Source organism: Ochotona princeps, chromosome 23, assembly GCF_030435755.1.
Source record: "Ochotona princeps isolate mOchPri1 chromosome 23, mOchPri1.hap1, whole genome shotgun sequence".
Taxonomy (NCBI): Eukaryota; Metazoa; Chordata; class Mammalia; order Lagomorpha; family Ochotonidae; genus Ochotona; species Ochotona princeps.
In genome coordinates this window covers 5235102-5258022 of record NC_080854.1, presented here as the reverse complement: position 1 = coordinate 5258022, position 22921 = coordinate 5235102, and the positions used below count along the sequence as shown (strand labels likewise).

At 39.0% G+C, this 22921-nt stretch overlaps 2 protein-coding genes across 2 annotated transcripts in view; one reads left to right on the top strand and one right to left on the bottom strand.

Moving 5' to 3' along the window:
- The window catches only part of CWC27 (CWC27 spliceosome associated cyclophilin), a 206361-nt gene that overhangs the window by 90084 nt on the left and 93356 nt on the right, over window positions 1-22921 (top strand). Inside the window, exon 11 of the mRNA XM_004583738.3 lies at window positions 18152-18252. Within this exon, the coding sequence (XP_004583795.2) occupies window positions 18152-18252 (101 nt within the window). The remainder of the gene's footprint in view (window positions 1-18151; window positions 18253-22921) is intronic.
- Window positions 16677-16916, bottom strand: LOC105941743 (small ribosomal subunit protein eS27-like). The gene has a single exon (XM_012926529.2). The coding sequence runs from the start codon at window positions 16914-16916 to the stop codon at window positions 16677-16679; it is 240 nt and encodes a 79-aa protein (XP_012781983.2).

Sequence of the window (22921 nt, the reverse complement as noted above, 5' to 3'; positions counted from 1 at the left end):
ACCAGGCCTGCAGGTGACAAAAAGGCCTGCATTCGTTGAATTCAACATAGTATCAGCACTCTCTAAACCGAACATGTGAAACATGTTGGCGGTTTAAGGTGATGGTGTGCGTGCAGTTCCATTTGTGAAACTCTGAGTAAAACTTCAGGGTCAATAAGAAGCCTTCCTGTGTGATTCCTGCCTGTACTGAAGCAAGTATCTGAAGGCAGGCGTATTTGCTCCCTGCTTTTCTTCTGTTTAATCTGTGCTGTATACAATATTTGAAATAACTTATCTCCATAGTTACTTTTTATATAATGTTGATTTTCTTTTCCCACCCTGATCAACTATGTAAACATCATCGAACATAAAAGTTAAAATCAAAAGTGAAAAAGAATACATTTTCTTATGACCGAATGAATGTAACAAGATAAGAATGCTGTAAAAAATAGCAAACTCATTTACACAGAGCTTATCAGTTACCAAGTGTCACCTTCCTGAAAACAGCTTTGTGGTATTTAGATGTTCATTATTTCTTCCCTGCTCTTTTCCCGGTAATTTTGATACTGTGGGCTACATATTTCATAAACACCCTCTTCCAAGTTTCCACATTTTCCTCTGAGGTTTCCAGGATTTGTATTTTAATTGCATTTCTCAAATTAAGCCTGTTAATACCAACTGCATATTGAGTCACAATGTCAGATACCTGACAAATGTAGCTCATTCAGTAGTTTTCCAGATGACAGAAGGTTTTTCTCAAAGTGATGTCTAGTTATGCTGGTGTCTGTGGCACTGCGTGCTAAGCCACCACTTGCAATGCCTGCATCCCATATGAGCACCACTTCAGGTCCTGTCTGCTACACTTGCGCTTCAACTCCCTGCTAAGGTGCCTAGGAAGTGGCTGGACCCCTGCCAGCCGTTGGGAGGCCGTCATGGAGCTCTGGGTTGCTGGATTAGCTTTGCCCAGCCCTACCATGGTGGCCATTTGCAAAGTAAAGCTGCAGATGGAACACTGACACTCCCTCTGTGCTCAAATCAACAACTTTTTTTTCCCGAAAATGATGCTTTGTGATTATAAAGACAACAGATAAGAAAATAGGAAACCCAAAATAACAACAACCCTTAACATCCAGCAATAACTGCCTTTAGCAGGAATTGAACATTCCTCCAGACATCTCTTAATGTGTATGTATATGCAGAGAGAGAAAATCGAGATTAACCAAGTCACTTTAGTAAAAGGGAAAGTAACAGAACTAAAGCTACAGAAATTCATTAGTTTCACGTAAATATTCGAGTTCCTTATAAATACCTTATTTCACAGAAAGGCTCTGAAAACATTAAAAATTGAAATTGTTTTGAAAATCATTTTGATTTTACATTGTACTGATTAATTTCCTATGCTAAAGGCTCAGAAACTAGTATGTTTAAATTTTTCCCAGTTTTTTCTTTCCTCCCATTTTCCAACTTGCAGTATTTACATTATCATGCTTATGTTGTCATATTTATAGCATTAATTTGAAGAATTTGGGGTATACAGTCTTAGTTTTAAAAGTGTATGGATCTGGGCCTGGTGTAGTAGCCTAGCGGCTAAAATCCTTGCCTTGTGTCCACCAGGATCCCAAATTGGCACCAGTTCTAATGCTGGCAACCCTGTTTCCCATCTAGCTCTCTGTTTGTGGCCTGGGAATGCAGTCGAGGATGTACCGAATCTTGGGACCCTGCAGTCCCGTCGGAGACCCAGAAGAGGCTCCGGGCTCCTGGCTTCGGATCAGCTCAGCTCCAGCTGCCACATCCACTTGGGGAGTGAATCAGGGGATCGGAGATCTTTCTCTGTGTCTCTCCTCCTCTCTGTGTATTTAACTTTCCAATAAAAAAAAGATAAAATAAATCTTTAACAAAAATTAAATGGATCTGTTGTTCACTACCATCTTTTCTATTCTGTTCCAGTTTTGAGTTTATTTATTCATATTTCATTTATTTAGATTCTGTCTCCATAAACACTTAAGAAAACTTCATAGGGTTGTATACCCTGTCTTCCTTGATGTTTGAGATCATATGTTGCCGTAATTGAGTGATAATTTGGTGATAGGTGGTTTTCTTGAGCCCCCTTTCCTTTCCTTTATAACATAAAAGTATTAAATATAAGTAAAACCAAAGTGGCTTTCCTAAACCAACAGTGAAAGTTTGTAACAATAGGCCAGCTCTTTAAATTAAGAAGCAAGGTATTCACTACAGAATTACTCTATTCCTTGGCGTTAAAAAGTTCCCGTTAATGCAGTGAGACATGAGAAACGATACATAATGAGAGAAAAGTAGCTAAAGATGTTACTGTTGTACTTGCAATATGTATATATCGGATTAGAAAAACTGTTCATTCTGTTATTGAAATATAGAAACTGACCTTTTTTTGAGACTTATTTCTTTTTATTGGAAAGGAAGACATATAGAAAGGAGAGACACATCATCTTTCACATGCTGATTTATTTCCACATGGACATAGAGGCCAGAGCTGAGTCGATCCAAAGCCAGGAGCCAGGGGCCTCTTCTGGGTCTTCCATGCAGGTACAGGGTACCAAGGACTTGGGCCAACTCCACTGCTTTCCCAGGCTACAAGCAGAGTGGTGGGTTGGAACTGGAGCACCCAGGACATAAACTGGCACCCTTATGGGATGTCAGTGCTTACAGGCTGAGGACTAGCCAGTTGAGCCATCATGTTGGGCCCTAGAAACTGACTTTTTTTAAAAAAATTTTTTTTGTGATATTTACAAAGTTGATCAGGATGGGAAGGAATGAGGGTTAGAAAAAGTGGGTGTGAACATTTCCAAATTTTCTGTTTTTCCTGTTTATGGGCAAAGGAAGAAATAAGGGCATGAGAAATTGATAATTCTAAAACTGATAATGCAGAATAAAAAATTAGTATGGAAAATTTGTATTTCTCTATACCACAAGAAATCACCTGGAAAGTATGGTGTGAATATCTGTGATCTGTAATGTTTACAGACAGATATGTTTCAGATTTTTTAGTTTATTTGAATTTGAAACATTTGTATAATTATACTAGCTGAGAACTCCTCATCTAAAAACTCAAAATGAGGGGCCTGGCGCAGTAGCCTGGCGGCTAAAGTCTTCATCTTGCACGCACCGGGATCCCATATGGACACCAGTTCTAGTCCTGGCAGCTCTGCTTCCCATCCAGTTCCCTGCTTGTGGCCTGGGAAAGCAGTTCGAGGACAGTCCAAAGCCTTGGAACCCGGCACCCACGTGGGAGACCAGAAGAGCTCCTGGCTCCTGGCTTTGGATTGGCTCAGCTCCAGCGGTTGCGGCCACTTGGGGAGTAAATCAGCAGACAGAAGACCTTCCTCTCTGTCTCTCCTTCTCACAGTATATCTGACCTCCCCCCCCCCGGAGAATATTATAAATGTTTGCATTAGGAATGCTCACCTAATTGATTAGGCATACTCACCTTGTTTAGGTATACCTACGGAAGATACAAGTGAAGAGCAGGACCAATCCTCTCACACACAGAGAAAAGCACTGTAAATCCTCTAGGTCATTTAGTGGGGAAATAATGCCGCATTAGTTAATCATAAAAAGATTTCATCTTCGACCTGGTTTAATTGTTAACTGCAAAACCAACAAAAATATCAGTAAGATGCTTTTAAACCTATAGAATCACTCACAGGCATTGCAAGAGCCAAACAGCCAAGATTATAAAAATTGTTAGTGCAAATAGTGGAACATGTGGGATTCCAAGATTGTGCATCATAAAAAAAATGATACTTAAGGCACACAGCAGTTTGATTCTGATTCAGTGGTAAAAACTTAGATTACTTAAATCTAAGATCACGGAGAAGGGAGATTTTCATTGCTGTGTTATTCTGCAATTAAATGTGACTGAATTTCAGTGAATAGGACGTCAACTGGGGAAATATTTTTGTGAAAATATGCAAAGTTATCTTAAATACTATAAACATTTAATCTCATAAGAAAAGGTTGTTACACGTTTGAATGGGAAGTTTATTGGAAAGAAAATATAGATAAAAATATAAAGGAAATTGAGTAGGAAAGAGACAGTTTGTAAAATATTTGTCAAGAACTCACGGGGCAGGTATTGGCCTACAGGTTAAGCCATCGCTAGGGGTACCAGTATCTTGAACTGTACCGGGTTTGACACTCCACACTTGTAATCCAACTTTGTGCTACCGCACCTGGAGGCAGCAAAAGCTGGCTCGAGTGAGTATGTGAGGTCCTGCCACCCTCATGGGAAACCAGACGGAGTTCCTCGCTAATGGGCTTGGCTTGGTCTAGCCCTGTTAGGAGAATTTTGGGGAATGAATTGCCAGATGGAAGATCCTTCTCTCTCTCTCTCTCTCTCCCGTTCTCTGTTACTCTGTTTAGCCCTGTTAGCACCAAGGCCGCACTCTCTCTTCCCTGTTTCTGTCACTCTTTCAAATTAAAAATTGTACATATACTTACATATATATTCTAATTTCAAATGACTTTAATGTGTGAAAAGTAGAGATAGATAAAGAAGGAAGGACGATAGCCTGAGACATCACTGAGATTTCTGTGACACAAGGGAAGGTCCATAACTTTGAAAACCGAAAAGCTAATGAAATGATCCAAGATGGCCTATGGAATGCACTGTCGGGATGCTCATTTCTGCTCATTCATTATTTGAAATTTGTTTTCAGGAAAGAAATTCTTAGAGGCGGGAAAATGTTTTCAAAGATAAAAACTCAAAAGTTACATGGGTATTTATAATTATTCATCAAAACTTGCTAATTTTATCCTGACAAATGTAGTCATTAGCGAGTTTTCACTCTGCAATTGCTTGTCTGTTAGATTGCCAAGCTATCTATATTTTTATCCTGTCATTGAGAAGGACAGTAGATGCCTTTGACTTAAAGTGCCTTTGGTTAACTACGAATTTTAGTTTTCCATTCTGGATCTTTGTGCTCATGAAATATTTGTATCCCCTTAATATCTGTTATCTTTTGTAATTGTTTTCATCACTCAGTTTTTCAGAGAATCTCATCATTTTGGTTCGAAAAGTCCTTGTAAGTTGCTTCAGCTGGTCAACCTGTAATCCTGTGTGAAGTGCCATGTACCACATGTAGCGTGTGGTAGCTACATGTGTGTAACTGCAGTGTGCCATCACTGTGTCATACAGTACTGAATATTGAGCCGAACACTGTCATGCCCTAAATTCCACCGTGGTTCTTTTTCTACTCTGTAAGCCTTGTTCATCTTCATTTTGACAGTTTTGTGGGGACTTTTGTAATGATTTCTTTGAGCTCTCTCCTCTCCATGAACCACAACGCTGTCCTTTATGAAACTGATTCAAATCACTGGATGTGACTTGACCAGCATGGAAACAAGCAGTCACATCCCACGTATTGGATGCTGTACTTCATAAGGCCTGTGGTCGTACACACTGTTTTTGGCAGCCAAATCACAGGGTTGACCTGTTTGCCATGGACCACGAGCTGCTCAGTGGTTCTTGGTTCTTGTTGCTGCTGTTACTGGAAGTCTTCTTCCCTCTGGAACTATCCATATACTTCACACAATTAGTTTGCATTCTGCCTTATGCTCAATGTAGCATCTTCTGTCAGCCGTTTAATTAGCCTTTAAATATGCTCATATCTTTAGAAAACGCACTGTTTCTCAGTTTTGTGTCTATAACATTAAGTATGTCTGTTCCTTGACCCAATTTAGTACACAGTTCAAAACAGTTATAAGTCATTAATGAAAATGTCAGAATATGATTAAAACCTAGTCTAAAATATCTCATAAGAAATGTATCTTAAGCTTACTTTTGGTATTATTTAGCATTCATGCGGTAGTAAGTTAGTTAGGATAAATCCATAATCATTTTTGTTTAGGCATGTGGCCATGGTTTGTTCTTATCTTTAAGGAACATAATAAAATACATTTTTATGTTGTATAAGCCCATAACCATCTTATTCCCACAGTATTTTAGTCTGCTTTCCCTGTCAAAGAAAATGATGAAGTGAACGTTTAATGACTTTTTTGCAAGTTAATTTTTGCTGGTTGTTGTATATCACTTTGCCTTCAATATTCTACATTTTGACCTTGATCTGTCTACAAGTGGATTTTAATTTTTCTTAGCTCTGCTCGGGATTTGTTGAACTTCGTGAGACTACTATTTTTCTTGAATTCTACAACACTCTCATTTATTATTGCTTCAAATGTTGTCTGAATCTCCTTCTATGATCTCCTCCTGCAGTTCCACTGATACATTGTACACTCAGTGGATCATCCGACCCTTGAGTTTTAACTTGTCCTGTTTGTGTTTTGTATCCCATATTATGTGTGGTTTTAGATCTGTCTCCTAGTTGACCATTCTCTCTTCAGTTATGTTTTAACAGCCATTTCATCTCTCTCAACGTTTAATTTTAACTATTGTGCTTATTTTTCATAGACAATTCGATTCTTTGTCAAGTTAGTGTTACAGAATTCTTATTCAGTTTTTATTCTGTTTCACTCGCTCTGTATAATAAATATATTTGTTTTATTTTTGTAGTATCTGAAGTTTAGAGTGCTGGATTCCATTATTTATTTATGTCCCATTGCTTCTCACTCACAATGCTTGTTCACTTGCATACATATAATGAAATATTTTTATTGGAAGCTAATCTTTAAAAGGTATTTGTTTATTATTTATTTATTTGAAAGGCAGAGTTTGCAGTGAAGGGGAGAGAGACCCACTAGTTAATCCCCAAATGGCTGCCATGGCCAGAGCTGGGCCAGAGCAAAGCCAGGAGCTCAGATCTTCCAGGTCTCTCAGATAGGTACAGGGTCCCAAGGACCTGGCCAACCTCCAGTGAGTTTCCAGGCACATTAGCAGGAAGCTGGATCGGAAGTGGAGCAGCCAGGGACGCTCATGTTGCAGATAGTGGCTTTACTTGCTATGCCACAGTGCTGTCCCCAAAACTATTTTTTTTTTACACTCATGTTTTCAGAGCTCAGTGAAACAATTGTTAAGTATCCTTCCCCCCAGCAGAATCTATCTTTGGTGCTAATGGGTACGTTAGAGTAATATACATCAGTGATGATTTCAAGTTAAAGTACTCTTTGATAACCTGAGAGTTTAAATGGGTTTGGAAGACTAGTTACTGGCCTGGACCTCAACTGGACAAGTCTTTTTGTGGCCTCCTTGTGTTAAGTGGAGAAGTCTCGTATTAGGTATGAGAATACTACTAGTTTCACCCTCATGATCATTGAAACTCAAATTCTTAGGTTACTGAGGCCAGCAATACAAGTGTTTCCATAACAGTTCTAATACTTTTTGCTGTGATGTTGAGTATTCTCTTCATTTTTTCAAACTCTGGGTATTTCCTTGATTTCTAGTGAACTAAGCTATGTCTTCATGAAAAAAAAATGTAAGTCTACTTTGCCCAGCACTTCTAGGTATTTAATCACAAGAGAATATTCATGTTGTCTAGTATGCTGCCTGGCTGAAAATGCGAATATCATTTATTTTTCATATCAAATTAATATCATTTGGATTGTGAAACGGACATATGGCTTAAGACTAAATTTCTGCCACAACAAATTTGGTTACACGAAGTTCTTCTTATGAAATAACATGTTTGATCCTGAAATTTTTGCTTAATGTTTAGGTAGTCAGCAGTATCAATTTTGGTACAGTGGACATTTTATGACTGTTTGGGGTTTGCTTTTGTTTAGACTCTCAAAAAAAAAAGCAATAAAATAGGGTTTTTAAAAAATCTTAACAGATTAATGACAATTTCTGTCAGATGACTATATTTTTAAAAATATGATCGTTCATAAGAAATGAGTAAGATTTTCGGTCTGAAGGGTATAAGAATAAAGATATAGTCTTCCTATTCAAGTATTGGTGAAGGAGATTACAAAGAGGATGATATAGTCCATTATCTGTTAGATTAAATTTTAGCTTCTGATAGATGCCTTTTGGAACCACTTGATAATAATACAGGATCTTTGTTAGCCTCCTGCATGGAATTAGTAAGCCTGTATGTGTTTTTGTTGACCCGTTCCCAATGTGTAGTGCACAGACTTAAGGCCATGGAAACTGTAGTTGTATTTTTTTAACACTGTTTACTTATTTCTTACTTTCATAGCATATGATATTTAATCCAAGCAGCTCATATGCAGCAAAATCTTGCCAGTATGCTTCTGAAATTTCTGTATTCATTTTAATTTATTTTCTTAGGATTTATTTATTTTGTTTGGAAAGTCAGATTTTACAAAGAGAAAGATCTCCATCTGCTGGTTCACTCCCCAAGCGGCTGCAACAAGCTGAGCTGATCTGAAGCCAGGAGCCAGGAGGAGCTTCTTCCAGGTCCCCCACAAGAGTACAGGGGCCCAAGGCTTTCGGCTGTCCTCAACTGCTTTGTCAGGCCACAGGCATGGGGAAGTAGAGCAGCCAGGATTAGAACCGGCGCCCATATGGGATTTCAGCGTGTGCAAGGCGAGACTTTGGCTGCTTGGCTACTGCGCCAGGTCCTCTGTATTCATTTTTAAAATAAAAATATTTATCTTTATAATAGCTTTAGAAATCTCATTTTGTTAGTGCTTATCCCATAAATAGTAAGAATATAAATAGCGTGATACAATATAGACTGTATCAAATACTGCAACAGTGATACTATTGAAAACATATTGTATGCCAAAGCATATGTTCAGTGTGCTAAATAAATTTTCCTCAAATCTTATCTCTTTCTTACAACAACCTTATCATTTTTCTTAATTCAAGGTGAGAAAATGAAAGCTTACAACAAATGAGTTTTCTAATGCCATACTGCTAGTCACATAGCAGAGCTAGTCTTACAGTTTTGTTAAATATTTGCGAAGCATATGAACATATTCTCAAATTCATGTGTAAACTACAGTATGTTAGTGTTATTTCCTAACGGAGAAGAGGGGGTAGTAGATTGCAACTCCTCTACTCATCAGGTGCTGACATAAGCTTAATAATTGTGCCATACATCTAATAGTTTTAGTATCTATGATGGATTTTTATTATAGTGATTTCATTTCATTACAAACAGATTTAGCATCTTTGCGCTTAAAGCAAAGGGTTTTACTGTTTGCTTTCCAATCACTTCCATGTGTTATGAATTTTTATCAGATGTTGGAAAACGGTGGGCTTAGCTGTCTGTAAAGGCTACAGTGATGGCCCCGAGGAAAAAGAGTCTGTGATGGACATGAGTTTAGCTCTCAACTTGCTTTACAAGGTCTGCAAGCAAATTCATTGACCATCTTCTATGAGAAACTTACACGTCCCATTTTATTTTTATACATTTAAGTTCTCTTCATAAGCATGTCAAACACTCAGCTTTATGATCTTTACCTTTTTTTTTTAAATTCAAGGTGACTATTAGAGAAGGGCAGGACTTTAATCCACTACCCTTTTATTGTAATAATAATGTTTGATGCCATGACAAGAACAGAGATAACTCAGCATTTTCATATGAGATATACTTGGGGTCGGGAGAAGATGAGGAAGCTGAAGGGGGGGAAACTGCCTGAAAACTGTGCGAGATAACTTGGCATGGTTATTTTCAATCTTCAGTCTCATGTGGAAAAGCCACAAGTTGATTTGTTTTTGCTTTTGTTATAAAGTTTTCAGGACTTTTGAAAACTAAAAATGTAATATAGGTGATCTAACTGAAATGTGAATGTATTAACATACTGTGTAGATACTGATTCGAGGTACCATGAATAGGAAATGTTCAGCTTAAAAGTAGGGTATGTAAGCACAAAGATATTTTTCATTCATTGATGGTTAGCAAGTTAAGCGAGAAACTACATATAGAGTTAGCATGTCTGTATCATGTTTATACTTTAGACTTTGACACTTTTGAATAATCTATACTCTAGAATTTGATTTCTTTGTGCCTAAGATGAAGGTGACAATATTCATCATCCCACTACTTGGTTAGATGAGGAAAGTGAGGGAAAGTGGTTTTAAATCCTACTGGGCTTTAGAATCCTAAATCTAAAGGAGTTGAAATGGAAATATGTTGTCATTTTGATTCTGCATTTCTTGGAGTAGTTATTGTGTTTGCGCAACATTTTTGTTGTGGAGAAACCAGACAGAATGATTGTTATATTCTTTTGCTGGGCTTTGTGGATTCAGTTAGGATTTCTAAGCATTACTTTGCCATTTGGCAACCTGTTTTTGTAGATACGGTTGCAATTATTTGTAAAATGATATTCTCTCCTTTGTGTCCAGTTTTTTTCAGTAAGTAAAGAAGTGTCTTAAAAAGGCAACTTGAGGCCCAGCATTGTGGAGGATCAGATGAGACTTCCTACACCTGTGGTGCTGGTTTGAGGCCTGACTGTTGCATTTCCAATCCAGCCTCTCACTGCTGTACCTGAGAAAGCAGCAGAGGGTAGCTCAAGTCCAACTGGGACACCAGGGAACGGCGCCATGTTCCTGGCGGTAGACCCGTCCAGCTCCATCTGTTACGGCCATTTGGGTAGTGAATCGGCTGATAAAAGATCTCTCCGTGTCTCTCCCTCTCTCTAAATCTGCCTTTCCAATAAAAAAGTAAATGAATCCTTCTTAAAATAATAATAAAAAGGAAACTTGATGCATTTATGAGATGTCTAATGGGAGGATTCCTTTAGCAGCAAGACATGTAAATTTATTCTTGAGTGGAATTTAGAGTATCAGCCTGACAATCTTGATTTTATATGTTGACTGTGTAAATAAGGGAGTTGAATTCTCAAGTGTGGGTGAAGTTTTTTAAAAATAGGGCAATAAAAGAGACAGTTGAGATTATACTGCCGAGAAGCACCAAAATGTAAGGTGCAGAAATTGCAATAGCGGAGCCAGTGGAAACAGAAAAAGATGATCAGAGGGCCAGGAATGCTGGTGTGATTTTGTATTCAAGGTGGCAGAAGGCAGAGGGGAAAGGTGCTCAACACACTCTGGTTCTCCTGAAAGTCTAAATTAGCTATCTAAAGGAAACCCATTGAAATTTGTGGTCAGCAGGTCATAAGTTAATTGTGAGCGAACAATTTAAGGCATGCACAAATTACCATTAATGCATTAAAAATTGGTGGATGGTGGGTAATATGAAAGCAGTGAGATCAGTTGAGAAATTGATTGTAAAAAGAAAAATTGGAGCTGAGGGGTATGGAAAAATTAAAGGAAAATATTCTCGTTGACTACTCACAAAGGCTTGGCAGTCAGATCCGACCACAGATTCCCTTCCCAGCTCTGTCTTTGCTATTGGTCGCGTCTTCCCTTTAAAATTATTCTATGGAAAAGCCAAATACCTGCACACCGCAGCACAAGCTCTGTGGTTTTCCATCTTCCCTGTGTTAGTTTAGACGGATTGCTCGGCGTCTTCTTCCATGCAGTCTCCACAAGGCTCGCTCCTCCTCACCGTTCGTTCAGGGTCCAGTTCCACTGCCTCCTCCATGAAACCGTCTCTGACGTTGCCTGCAGTCGTCTTTTCTTCACTCAGCTTCAGTATACTTAAGTCATTTCTTTGTCATGACAGTTACCATTTCTTGTTGTATTCTGTTTAATTTGTGGCATTCATGGCTTATATCCCTCCTTGGCTTCTCCACAGCTTCAAAACTGAACATGTTGGTGTAGCGTTCTGGAAATAGCATAGACTTCAAGTTCTAACCGTCTCGTTTTTCACTTGTAGCTCTTTCAGTTGCTGTCTGTACGATGTCCAGCAAAGTGTTCATAACATCTCCCTTAAACCTCAGCCTTCATACCTGAAAACTTCCAGTATTAGAGTTTATTGAGAAGATTATGTGGCAACTGACAATTGGCTTATAGTGCTTGATATAGTTCCCTTCTCATTTGTCTTAATTTCCAGCTGTACGATACAAATATTAGAAATTATTGAATGAATTAGTCATTTATTTGCAGTTAGTAAATATAGAAGAGCTATTATAATTTCTAGACTGCTGAGATTTTGTTTTTTTCAAAAAGGATTCTTTTTCTGTTAGAACATGTACAGATTTATATGCACTATAGAACTATGGTGGATAATGATGATATCCTAAAAGCATATTAAAATTCAGATGAATTCAAATTAGAAACATACCTTTTGGGAAAAAACAATTAGCTTAGGGTTAATAACAGCCTATAAAAGCTATTTCTTTTACCATTCAAGCAGAAACTAGTCTTTGAATGAGCCAAGAAGATGCTGTCTAGACGCTCGAGTAAGTCCATTTGGCAGTGTTCAGCAACATTTACTCCAAGCTTACAATTTTTATTCTCATTTTAAGAGACTTAAATATTTTCTATGCCAATGGATAGGATTATATTCCAGAGAATTTAAGATTGGGAACTCTAAAATTAGACTATGATCTGTAGATTAATTTTAAATCTTGCCCTGCATTCCAAGAAATATGGATTCCGCAACTACTGGCAAACAGTGTTGTTTGAGTATTCTGAAATATCTTAATAATATTCAATATCCTAATCACTTGAAAAGTTCAATGTAATGAAACAAGTTTTCCACAATCTATGTTGCTCTTTCTCTGTCTCACTCTTTTTGTAGTTTGTATTCATCATTGTTCAATTTATGCATCATGTCGCTGATTAGTAGTATCACTACTAGTAGTATAATCATGGACTGCTTAAGAATGGAGTTTTGCAATCAGGTGTTATTTTACTCATTGCCCTATTAAAATTGTGAACAGTGTTGATCTCAATGTTTACCAAAATATTGGTTTATAGTACATGACACAATAAATATTCTCACATAACAAATAGCCCTTAACAGTAGTTGTACTCTAAACATATGACCTATAATGATAACCACTGTTTGTTGCCACTAATCTCTAGTTGAGAAACTGGAGTGTCAGAGGAATAATGCTTTTAAGGTAACCTACTTAATAAGTTACCCGAATGGGTATTTAATCAGAAATTTCTAAATCCAAAGTTAATTTTTTTAAGTAATTGTGTTCTTTCACCTGTACAATAGTACCTTAAAAGGTATATACTTTCTTTGCATCATTATTGAGTACCTCAAATTACTCTGAAAATTAACCTGTTCAGCCTAGAATTGCAACATTTTCCCTTCGGCTTGCAAAATGATATCCGCTTCAGACTTTGGTCTCCAGAAACATCATCTAAATTGTTGGATTATTTGTCAAATTAAAAAATGTAAAAGCTAGTATCATAAAACGATAGGAATGCTTAGTGGATGCAGCAAAGATGTGATTTCTATTCCTTCTGCTGGCACTGCACCGTCTTACAGCGTACTGACTGCCTCTAGATGGGGTTTCTAAAACTGTTCATGTAGCTCCAAGGAATAGTAAAACATGATGACATTTACCTGAGAAAGGCGCAGGAACCCAAACTAAGCGTTGGGGGTGATGGTCAAGAGACGGAGTGGGAGCTGTGCTCCAGCGCTGAAGCAGTGCCGTTGTCAGCTGGGGGGAACTGGACCAACAGGAGGACACGTTCCACAGTCACATACAGAGCGCTGCCTGTTCAAGAGATAGGATGGACTTGGGCAAGAAGGGATGACTTCGGGGTTGTATCTAGAAGTTTGTAATTACGTTTGGCCTGCTCTTCAGCTCAATCTGAGTCCTTGAAATGTGACTGTTCCTAATTGAGATGTGTTGAGGGCATAAAATACACGCCGGATTTTGAAGATTTGGTACAATAAAGAATATGAAATGTCAGGGCCCGGCGGCATGGCCTAGCGGCTAAAGTCCTCGCCTTGAAAGCCCCGGGATCCCATATGGGCGCCGGTTCTAATCCCGGCAGCTCCACTTCCCATCCAGCTCCCTGCTTGTGGCCTGGGAAAGCAGTTGAGGACTGCCCAATGCATTGGGATACTGCACCCTCATGGGAGGCCCAGAGGAGGTTCCAGGTTCCCAGCATCGGATCGGCGCAGCACCGGCCGTTGCGGCTCACTTGGGGAGTGAATCATCGGACGGAAGATCTTCCTCTCTGTCTCTCCTCCTCTGTGTATATCTGACTTTGCAATAAAATAAATAAATCTTTAAAAAAAAAAAAGAAAAGAAAAAGAATATGAAATGTCACATTGTTAGTTTATATTGATTGCATAGTGGAATACTGTTTGGATATATGAGGTAAAATAAAAAATTGTTAAAATTAATCTAACCTATTCTTTTTTTAATGCAGCTGTTAGAAATTATGTATTTCTTACCTTACATATCTGCTAAACAATACTAATCTTGGAAATTTGTTAGAGTTCGAATCAGGGCAAAATCAAAACAAAACATCTAGGTTTTAAAGTAACTTATGGAGGCCCCCGCATGGTAGTCTAATGGCTAAGGTCCTCGACATGCATCCACTGGGATCCCATATGGGCACCAGTTTGTATCCCGGCAGCTCCACTTCCCATCCAGCTTCCTGCTTGTGGCCTGGGAAAGCAGTCAAGGACGGCCCAAAGCCTTGGTATCCTGCCCCTGCATGGGAGATCTGGAAGAAGCTCCTGGCTTCAGATCAGCTCAGCTACAGCCGTTACAGCCACTTGGGGAATGAATCAGTGGAAGGAAGATCTTCCTGTCTCTCCTTCACTCTGTAAATCTGACTTTCCAATAAAGATATGTAAGTCTTTAAAAGAAAATAGCATGTATAATAGTCCAGCGCCATGATGTAATAGTTCAAGCTTAGAACCATGGTGCTAGCATCCCATATCAGAGATAGTTGGTCTCTCAGCTCCTCCAGTTCTGACCCAGTGAGGATGAGAAGTAGAGGATGGCTGAGAGACCCAGAAGAAACTCCTGACTTCAGATTGGCTCACATTTGGGCACTGAGGCCATTTGGGAAGAGAAGAGGTAGTTGCAAGATCTGAATCTCTCCTGTCCCCTCCCTGACCCCTACTATCCTTGTCTTCTTACCCCTGCCTTTGAGACAAAATGTATAAAATGTATAAAAAATAACTTATGTATGAGTGTCAGCTGATATTGTGAGGTTGGGTAAAAATGCTGCTGTATGAAGTATAGCAATGAGGAACATCCCAATAATTTTCTGAGAAAGAATAGAATGAGAAAATGAGACTCTAATGTGGCAACTGCTCTAATTAGGATGGAATTTCAAGAAAGAATCAGTGAATGATACAAAGCAGAAAGGAGAAGGGATTGAGAAAAGTCACTGAATCCGAGTGATACACAAGAGGTTTCAGTGGAGTATAAGAGGGATAGATTACAAGAGATTAAGAATTTAGAGGCTGATGAAGTAGAGTGTATAAACTATTCTCTGAGGAATGGAGTTCTTTTCTAAAGATATTAATCACTGGGTTTGAACAGAGTCCAGGGAATTCTCAGCATGTTTATTTGCTAAATGGAAGGGTCAGTGAAACAGAGGAACTTGAAATTAACAAACATGAAATGCCTACAGTTAAAACATTGGGTCCCAAACCTGATTGTATACTTCAATCACTTGGGGAACTCACTACAAGATCAAGTACCATCCCACGTCTAATGTTAACATGTTTTCTGAATGTTTGTCTCAGGCTACAAGTTCTTCCAGATGATCATGCTATATCTGCCTATCGAGCAAGAAAAGAAAACAGAGGGTACTGAGGACATCTGAAATGATTGACCTATAGCATCCAGATCTAGAACTAGTTAAAGTTAGACTGAAGAATGGTGAGCCATGAAGTGTGCTTAAGGAATTGGCTTCCATTATTACAGAATGAACACGGGTTTGGTATCAGTGAAATACTGAAAAAGATAGTGGATTTTCATCAGATAGTGGATTATTTCAGAATCTTGCAGGCCAAATACAAGATGTGTTGTGTATGTGTGTGACACAGAAAAAAGATTAAAAAAAAATTCCTGAATCAGGCCTGTCAGTTTGGTAACTCTTATACACGACCACAGGACAACAGTTCAAAGGGATGGAGTTGGGATCATGAAGATGCATTGAAGATTGAGTCAGTCTGGAATTATCATGAGAACTTCAAGATTCTCCTAAACCTTAGTCCCGATATCTTCAGAGAGTATTTCCATAGTATGGTGTCTGCCTGGGTTTGCAGTCTTCTCTGTGTATAATCCATCCTAGCTTTTGTTGAAAATAGAGTGAATGCTTGACACTCACAGATTACAGCACACGCGGTTTTCCCAATCCATCAGCAGCCGTTGGAGTTCATGACCTATGTGGATAATAAATTCACTTGTGGACCAGCATTAAGTCAAGACATAGCCCATGATACCAGATCTCATGGTGGATTACTAGTTGGAAACCTGGCTGCTCTACTCCCGAACCACCCCCCACCTTGGAGACATGATGTAGTTCCTAGATCCTGGCTTCAGCCTAACCCAGCCCTGGCTGATGTGGCTACTGGGGGAGTGAACCAGTGGATGAAAGATCTCTCTCTCTCTCTCCATCTCTGTCACTCTACCTTTCAGATAAATATTTTTAAATAATAATCTAAGACATAATTTTGAATCTCCCAGTTTAAAACTGTCTTCCTTGAGTAAGTCACCAAACTAATAACATGCAGTGAAATCAGCATTTATGTTTAGTTTGCCCTTAACACTTGATTGTATTAATCACCAAAAACATTAAGCCTGGTGAATTTCATAGAAGAAGAAATTACATGTCGTATTATAAGACCAAATAGTTTAAAATGAGTTTTAAAAGCTTTTAATATTGCACTGAGCATATATTTAAAAAATTGTTTTAATCCAAAGTGTGTTTATTCGGAAGGCCTCCCACTCATCTTGATTCAGAAGGAACATCCTTCCGTAAGCCTCTCTTTGCCTCCCATGGGCTGGCAGAGGACTGTGGAGCAGCCGACACACACAAGGATCATTTGTGCCTGGCTATAAACTGTGATAATTGGGTGGCACACTGCACACTTCTCATCTGTGCAGCAGGAATTGGGACTCTGCACAAGGCATTTCTTCTTGTGCTTCCTCCGCTCCTCCTCCAGAGACGGATGGAGGAAATTCTTGGCAAGAGGCATGTTCGCATGGGGAGGTTGTCACTGCCAGAAAGGCAAAAATTTTTAATAAAAAGTTGTTACTGGGGTTTAGAAATTCAACAGTTTCTGAAGTCAGTTGTTTTTTTGTATATCCATGTGAGGTGAATAGTATCTACATTAAAGTGTTTGTTTTGATTTATTGATCTCCAAATAATTCAACTAAAACTAGAATATTAAAATGTTTAGATAATTAAAAGGTTAATATGTTAGTTATCCCTCTCTTCCTTATGTTTGATACACCTGAAAGTAACTCATATTACTATTATGAAAAATATCTAATTTTTTTAAAGATTTATCTTAAAAAGTATCAAAAATTTTTAATTTTTTTTAAAAATTTATTTCTTTGAGGAGTTACAGAGAGATGAGAAACAGGAGGATCTTCCATCCATTGGTTCACTCCTCAAATGGCCACAATGGCCAGGAATGGGACAGGCCAACGTCAGGAACTCAAACCTTCTTCCAGGTCTCTCCCCTATAGGTGCAGGGGTCCAAGCACTTGGGCTATCTCCCGCTTTTCCCAGACACAGCAGCAGGGAACTGAATCGGCACTGGAGCAGCCAGGACTCAAACTGGCATGCATGCCGATGCCATTGTCGTAGTCAGAGGCTTAACCTGCTATGCCACAATGCTGGCCCCAAATTCTCAACTTTAAAAGCATTGTTTAGAGCCCAGCGTGGTATCCTGGTGGCTAAGATCCTCATCTTGCATGCACCAGGATCCCATATCTGGTGCCAGTTCATGTCCCAGCTGCTCCACTCCCCTTCCAGCTCCCTGCTTATGCCCTTGGGAAAGCAGTCAAGGATGGCTCAGAGCCTTGGAACCCTGCACCTGCTCGGGAGATCTGGAAGAAGCTCCAGCCTCCTGGCTTCAGATCAGCTCAGTTCTGGCAGTTGCAGCCACTTGGAGAGTGAACCAGCAGGTGGAGGATCTTTCTCTCTGCCTCTCTTTCTCTCTGTAAATCTGATTTTCCAATCAAAATAAATGAATCTTTAAAAGCAAAACAAGAAAACATGGTTTCTTTATGTTGCTATCCCAAAGGTGTATAAGAAGTCTGCAAAAGTTCGTGGAAAACTTAGTGCTGTCTTTTAATTCCATGTTCTGTAAACTTCCTTGAAGCATATGAGTACTCAGAATGGATTATAAAATTCTCTTCTGTTTTTGCTAAACAACTTTTGGTGCATTATATACTTACAGAACTGGTTTTTTTTGTTTTATAGTGAGGAACTTAGAAAAGAAGCCAGACAATTAAAACGGGAACTCTTGGCAGCAAAGCAGAAAAAAGCAGAAGACACAGCCAGAGCAGAAAAAAGGAGTGAAGGTAACGACCTTGGTTGTCGCCAGACACACCTGCCTCTCCCTGGCTCCTTTCTCTGTCCTCTTTCCCCCCTTCTTCTCCTTGTTTCTGTCCTCCTGCCTCTTACCTTCTCTCCTTGCGTTTTCAGTTGTGTTTCTAATCGTTTTTGTTCTGTTAGCCAGTGAAGCAGGTTTCCACGCAGTTCATTTCTAAGAAGTAAATTCAGTACTAACATGACCATAACTGTTGCTCTTACGAAGGCTGAATGAGAACCAGCAGGGTACTTGAAATCAGGCACAGCGTCAGTGTTGTCATAGCATGAAGCTGGATTAAAAGTGCACACGGATGCAATGTTCATTTTTTAAAAAAATATCGCATACTCTTTCAAACATTTTAGAAAAATGTTTGAGACCTGTGTTTTTGGCCTCCGTTTTTTTGCTTTTACTCTTAGGTTAAGACATGGAAACTCTAAAACATTAGTAAAAGCCCGCTAGAATCATACCCTGCTATTTATACCGGTTAAATGTGTTCTTTGTTACACTGTAACTTTTGTTAAGCTATTATAGTTTCTAAAAAGCTATTTTGCTAAACAATTCAATCTGATTTAAAACTGGGCTGTGGATTGCAAAATAATGTTCATTTTTCCATGTAACCCTCAAATTGATTTTCCTGTTAGAAGAATAAATTCCATCATGAATTCAGCGAAAAGGATCAGGAATGTCATTCAGCTGTTATCGATATGTAATAAATTTGACTTGACGTATTTGCCTTGTGCGTACACCTATAGCTTGTATTCTCCTGCTCTGGAAAGCTTTCAAGTGTTTTTATCTCCTAGATTCTGTAATCGTCTCTGTGGTATATAAAAGAATAATGTGCAGCAAACATGAGCATTTGAAATACACATGCCCTGAATAGCAGCATGATATGTGGGAGACACTCGCTGTACAGACTTCTTGTTTCCTCCAGCTTTAGGATCCATTGGTAGATAATAGATTTGCTTGTAGACAAGTTGTCTGCTGTGCTTTGCCAGTGGCGACTGTTTCCTTCACTCCTGGTATTTTTGTCATCTGCGATTCTTTTGTAGGAAAAAAGCTCTCTTTATTTCAATATAAACACGTGACTATGGGAATCTACGTATTGTAATCTTAAATGATCATTATTGCTTGTGTTCCTAGCCTTGACCGTATTCATTTTCAGGGTGGCTCTTGTGGCCTTTGAACTTTGCTCCATTCTTTGAGCACTTTCTTGAATCTGGCCCCACAAGGAACCCCCATAATTATCCTATATATTTTCACTTCCTTGAGACTGTAATCAGCCACTCTGAGGAGTACAGGTTCCTTTATTGGAGTAATATATCTAGAAACTAGGAGGTGGGCAGTGAACCGGCCTTTTTATTTTTATTCTTAGATTTCTGTAGGGCTTTTAGAGGTAATATTTTGTCACCATATTGTTATAATGCTATCTATAATACATTTTATGGTTTACCTTTGTCTTAAAATTACACTTTTCCTAAATTTGCTTTGATCTTTTTAATTGGCAAATACTGCTGATATGATCGGAAGCTGTTTATTATGAAAGATTATAAATTTCAGTGAATACTGCATTACATTTGAAGTTCCTAGGCCGTTATTAACTCTGGTATTTACTTCTTTCCTCGTGATTACACGTGACTTCCTGAGCCACCTTATTCCAGAGCATTACAGATGAAGGGAATTTTAGGCACCCTTGACTGTGTGTCAGAAACGCCCTGATCTTCCCAGCTGACAGGTATCATTCTAAGGTTACAACTACATGAACTGTGGTCCAGAGGTTCTCATACATATTTACATGGTAAGATCCTCATACGAAAAGAAGTTGGAAAGGCTTATTTGACCATGGCTCTGTAAGTTCATGTGTCAACTGAATTGAATACTCTATTGAAACCTACTGTGCAAAAATTTCTTGATTGGACTGTATGACTGCTCAACAGGCTCTTGCAGAAGCATTTAGCCTTAAGTTGTCTAATTATTCTGGCAAATCAGAATGATTTCCTCTTTTGAACATTTCATGTTATATCTAGCAGCCTTCCTTGCCATAAGCGTAGGAACAGATAATATTTTTGAGACATTGTCTGAATAATTTGGTGTAGTGAATTCCTGTCAAACAACTTTTTTTTTTTTTTTTGGTCTGTGTTTTTTTTTTCTTTATTTTTGACAATGTTTATATGGCTGATTAGAGCACAAAGGTTCAAGGGCTACAGGGAAGTGGGTAAGACTATTATTTCCACATTCTCTTTTTTCCTGTATTTGGGGTAAATGGGGAGATAAAGGGAGAAGCCCCACTCAGCTTCCCACCCATCCCAGGTCCCCGAAGTGGGGCATGCTCTGAGGGTCTTGCTCAAGTGGTTTTGGTAGTTCAACAGTTATGAATTGCTGCCAATCTTGCCATTCCAAGCACGATGAGGTCACTGCAGAATCCACTGATTGACATAGTCCACCTTAGTGTCTCCGTTTGCCCAGTTTTTCACTGCCAGCATATGGCTGGGGTAGTTGGTTGATTTGTTCTGTCCTCTGTTGTGGTACCAGGTATCCTCTGCAGGCTCTGATGGACTGCCATATCCTCCATGAGCACCTGATTGTGCTGTCCACTGCTCTGTCTGAGCTTCTGAGGAGGCTCAGCTCTGGCGCTTGCACTCCATGGCAGACCATGGAACCTGCGCTTCTCTTCATGGTTGGGGTTCTGAGTCCGGCCATTGGATTGGGGAGATCCCCAAAGAAACTTTATCTGAGGTGATCCCAGACCAGATTCTTGTGTGTGGTTGCAAGTACAGGGCCTGGCACAGTCCATCACCCCATCAGCTGGTGGTTGTATTTGCTGGGTCAGTTCTGTTTCCAGTTCTGTCTTCCACTGGAACCAATGGGTGTTGCAGTCCAGCCTGATTCTGCCCGGCACACACTCGGCCCTCACATAAACCAGTGAGAGCGGCAGCCTAGTCGGAGCGACCCACAATAACCCCCACCAGGCCTGCCCCCTGCCGTAGTTCCCATGCTTGCCAGTATGTACAGCAGACTAGTCCAGTCTGTCCCACATTCCGTTCAGCTCTCATACATGTCAATGGGCATTGAAGCCTAGTTCAACCCAACCAGCTCCACTATCCAGCCCACACACATGCTGTTGCGTGCCATTCTCTCCAGCCACCCCTGCCCCAGTACTGGTTTTCATGCTATCCAGTGGGAGTGGTAACCCAAGAGGGAGGAGCCCACTATTTTCCTCCTATGCCACCCCCACTCCTGGATCATGCACTTTCCAGATGGTTCTGTAGTTTAACTCAACCAACTTTCTATACAAACTTTTATTTGGTTGTGCACCACTCTTGTTATTATAGAAAGACTAAAAATGCGTTACATTTGGTATTTTAAATGCTAATTTTGATATTTGGTACCTGAAGCATTAATGGTTATCAAATGCTTTGAATTTTTACAGCTTCTCAAAAAATAGCATTCTCAATTACAATTATTATCAGGAAAGCTATTTAATTTTTGGTATAGGTTTTCTTATCATATATCCAGAGATAAAAATCCTTTGTGTTATCCTCAGGGTTCTTGTAGTAAATCGAATAATGAGAAAACACTTAGCATATTTACAGTGATGGATAAAATAATAATTTTAAATTTGTAAGAAGAACACTATGAGTCCTGGTTCGTTTAGTTTTCTATTCAAATTCTACAAATTAAAAACGTGAATTTTGATACGCTAGTAGTTATAGTTGAGTTTCTATAATGAATATGGTTAAATATAATAAAATCCAAAAGATCATGTTTTTCAAAGTTGCAATGCTGTAATTATACTCAGCTAAACTGATATTTTAAACATGGAAGATGGGTAGATATCCTTAGGGTAAGTTTCTAGAGTGACTATTTCCTGCTTGTGTGAATCTGTCAAGTTGTAACATTTGCTGACTATTGCCACATCGTTTTAGAATGCAATATATTATGTTTGTGTTAGATACACTTGCCAAGAAATTTACAGGAACAAAAAAGCCTCTTCTAATACCTGTGCATCATTAGAACAGCGAGAAAGCCTCTTGTTCTAGGGCCTGCTCATTAGAATACCCACTCTTGCCCTTTGTGTGTGATTGGAGATTCCCCATTAACTCAGGGGTGGCTCTTCATGCAGGACTTCTGACATCTTAGGAAATCACCTTTTCTATTATTATTATTATTAATGACATTGCATTATGTGACACATTTTATAGGCACTGGGATTCCCTCCACCCGTCCCTAAACCCTCCCCCCATGGTGGATTCCTCCACCTTGTTGTATTTCCACAGTTCAAGTTCAGTTGAGATTCTTTCATTGCAAGCATATTCCAAGCATAGAGTCCAGCATCTTATTGACCAGATAACTTCAATGGCTTCTTGGGGAGACCATCTCTGATCTGAAGGTAGAGCCAGCAGAGTATCACCCCAATCAATTAAAAGCCCCAACATAACATCAGCAACTATGCATAACATTATGGTATTAATTGACATAGTGTTGAGTAACCAATATGTTAAAAGAAAAAAAAATGCAAGTTCTTAGCTACATCCTGTGACTTCTTCATTGACATTTCAATTTTGGTTTATATACAACCAAGTTCTATACACCTTAAAGTGGCTATAGATTACTATTCAGCTGTGTCGTCTCTATTTTCATTATAGTATTTAGCATTTTAT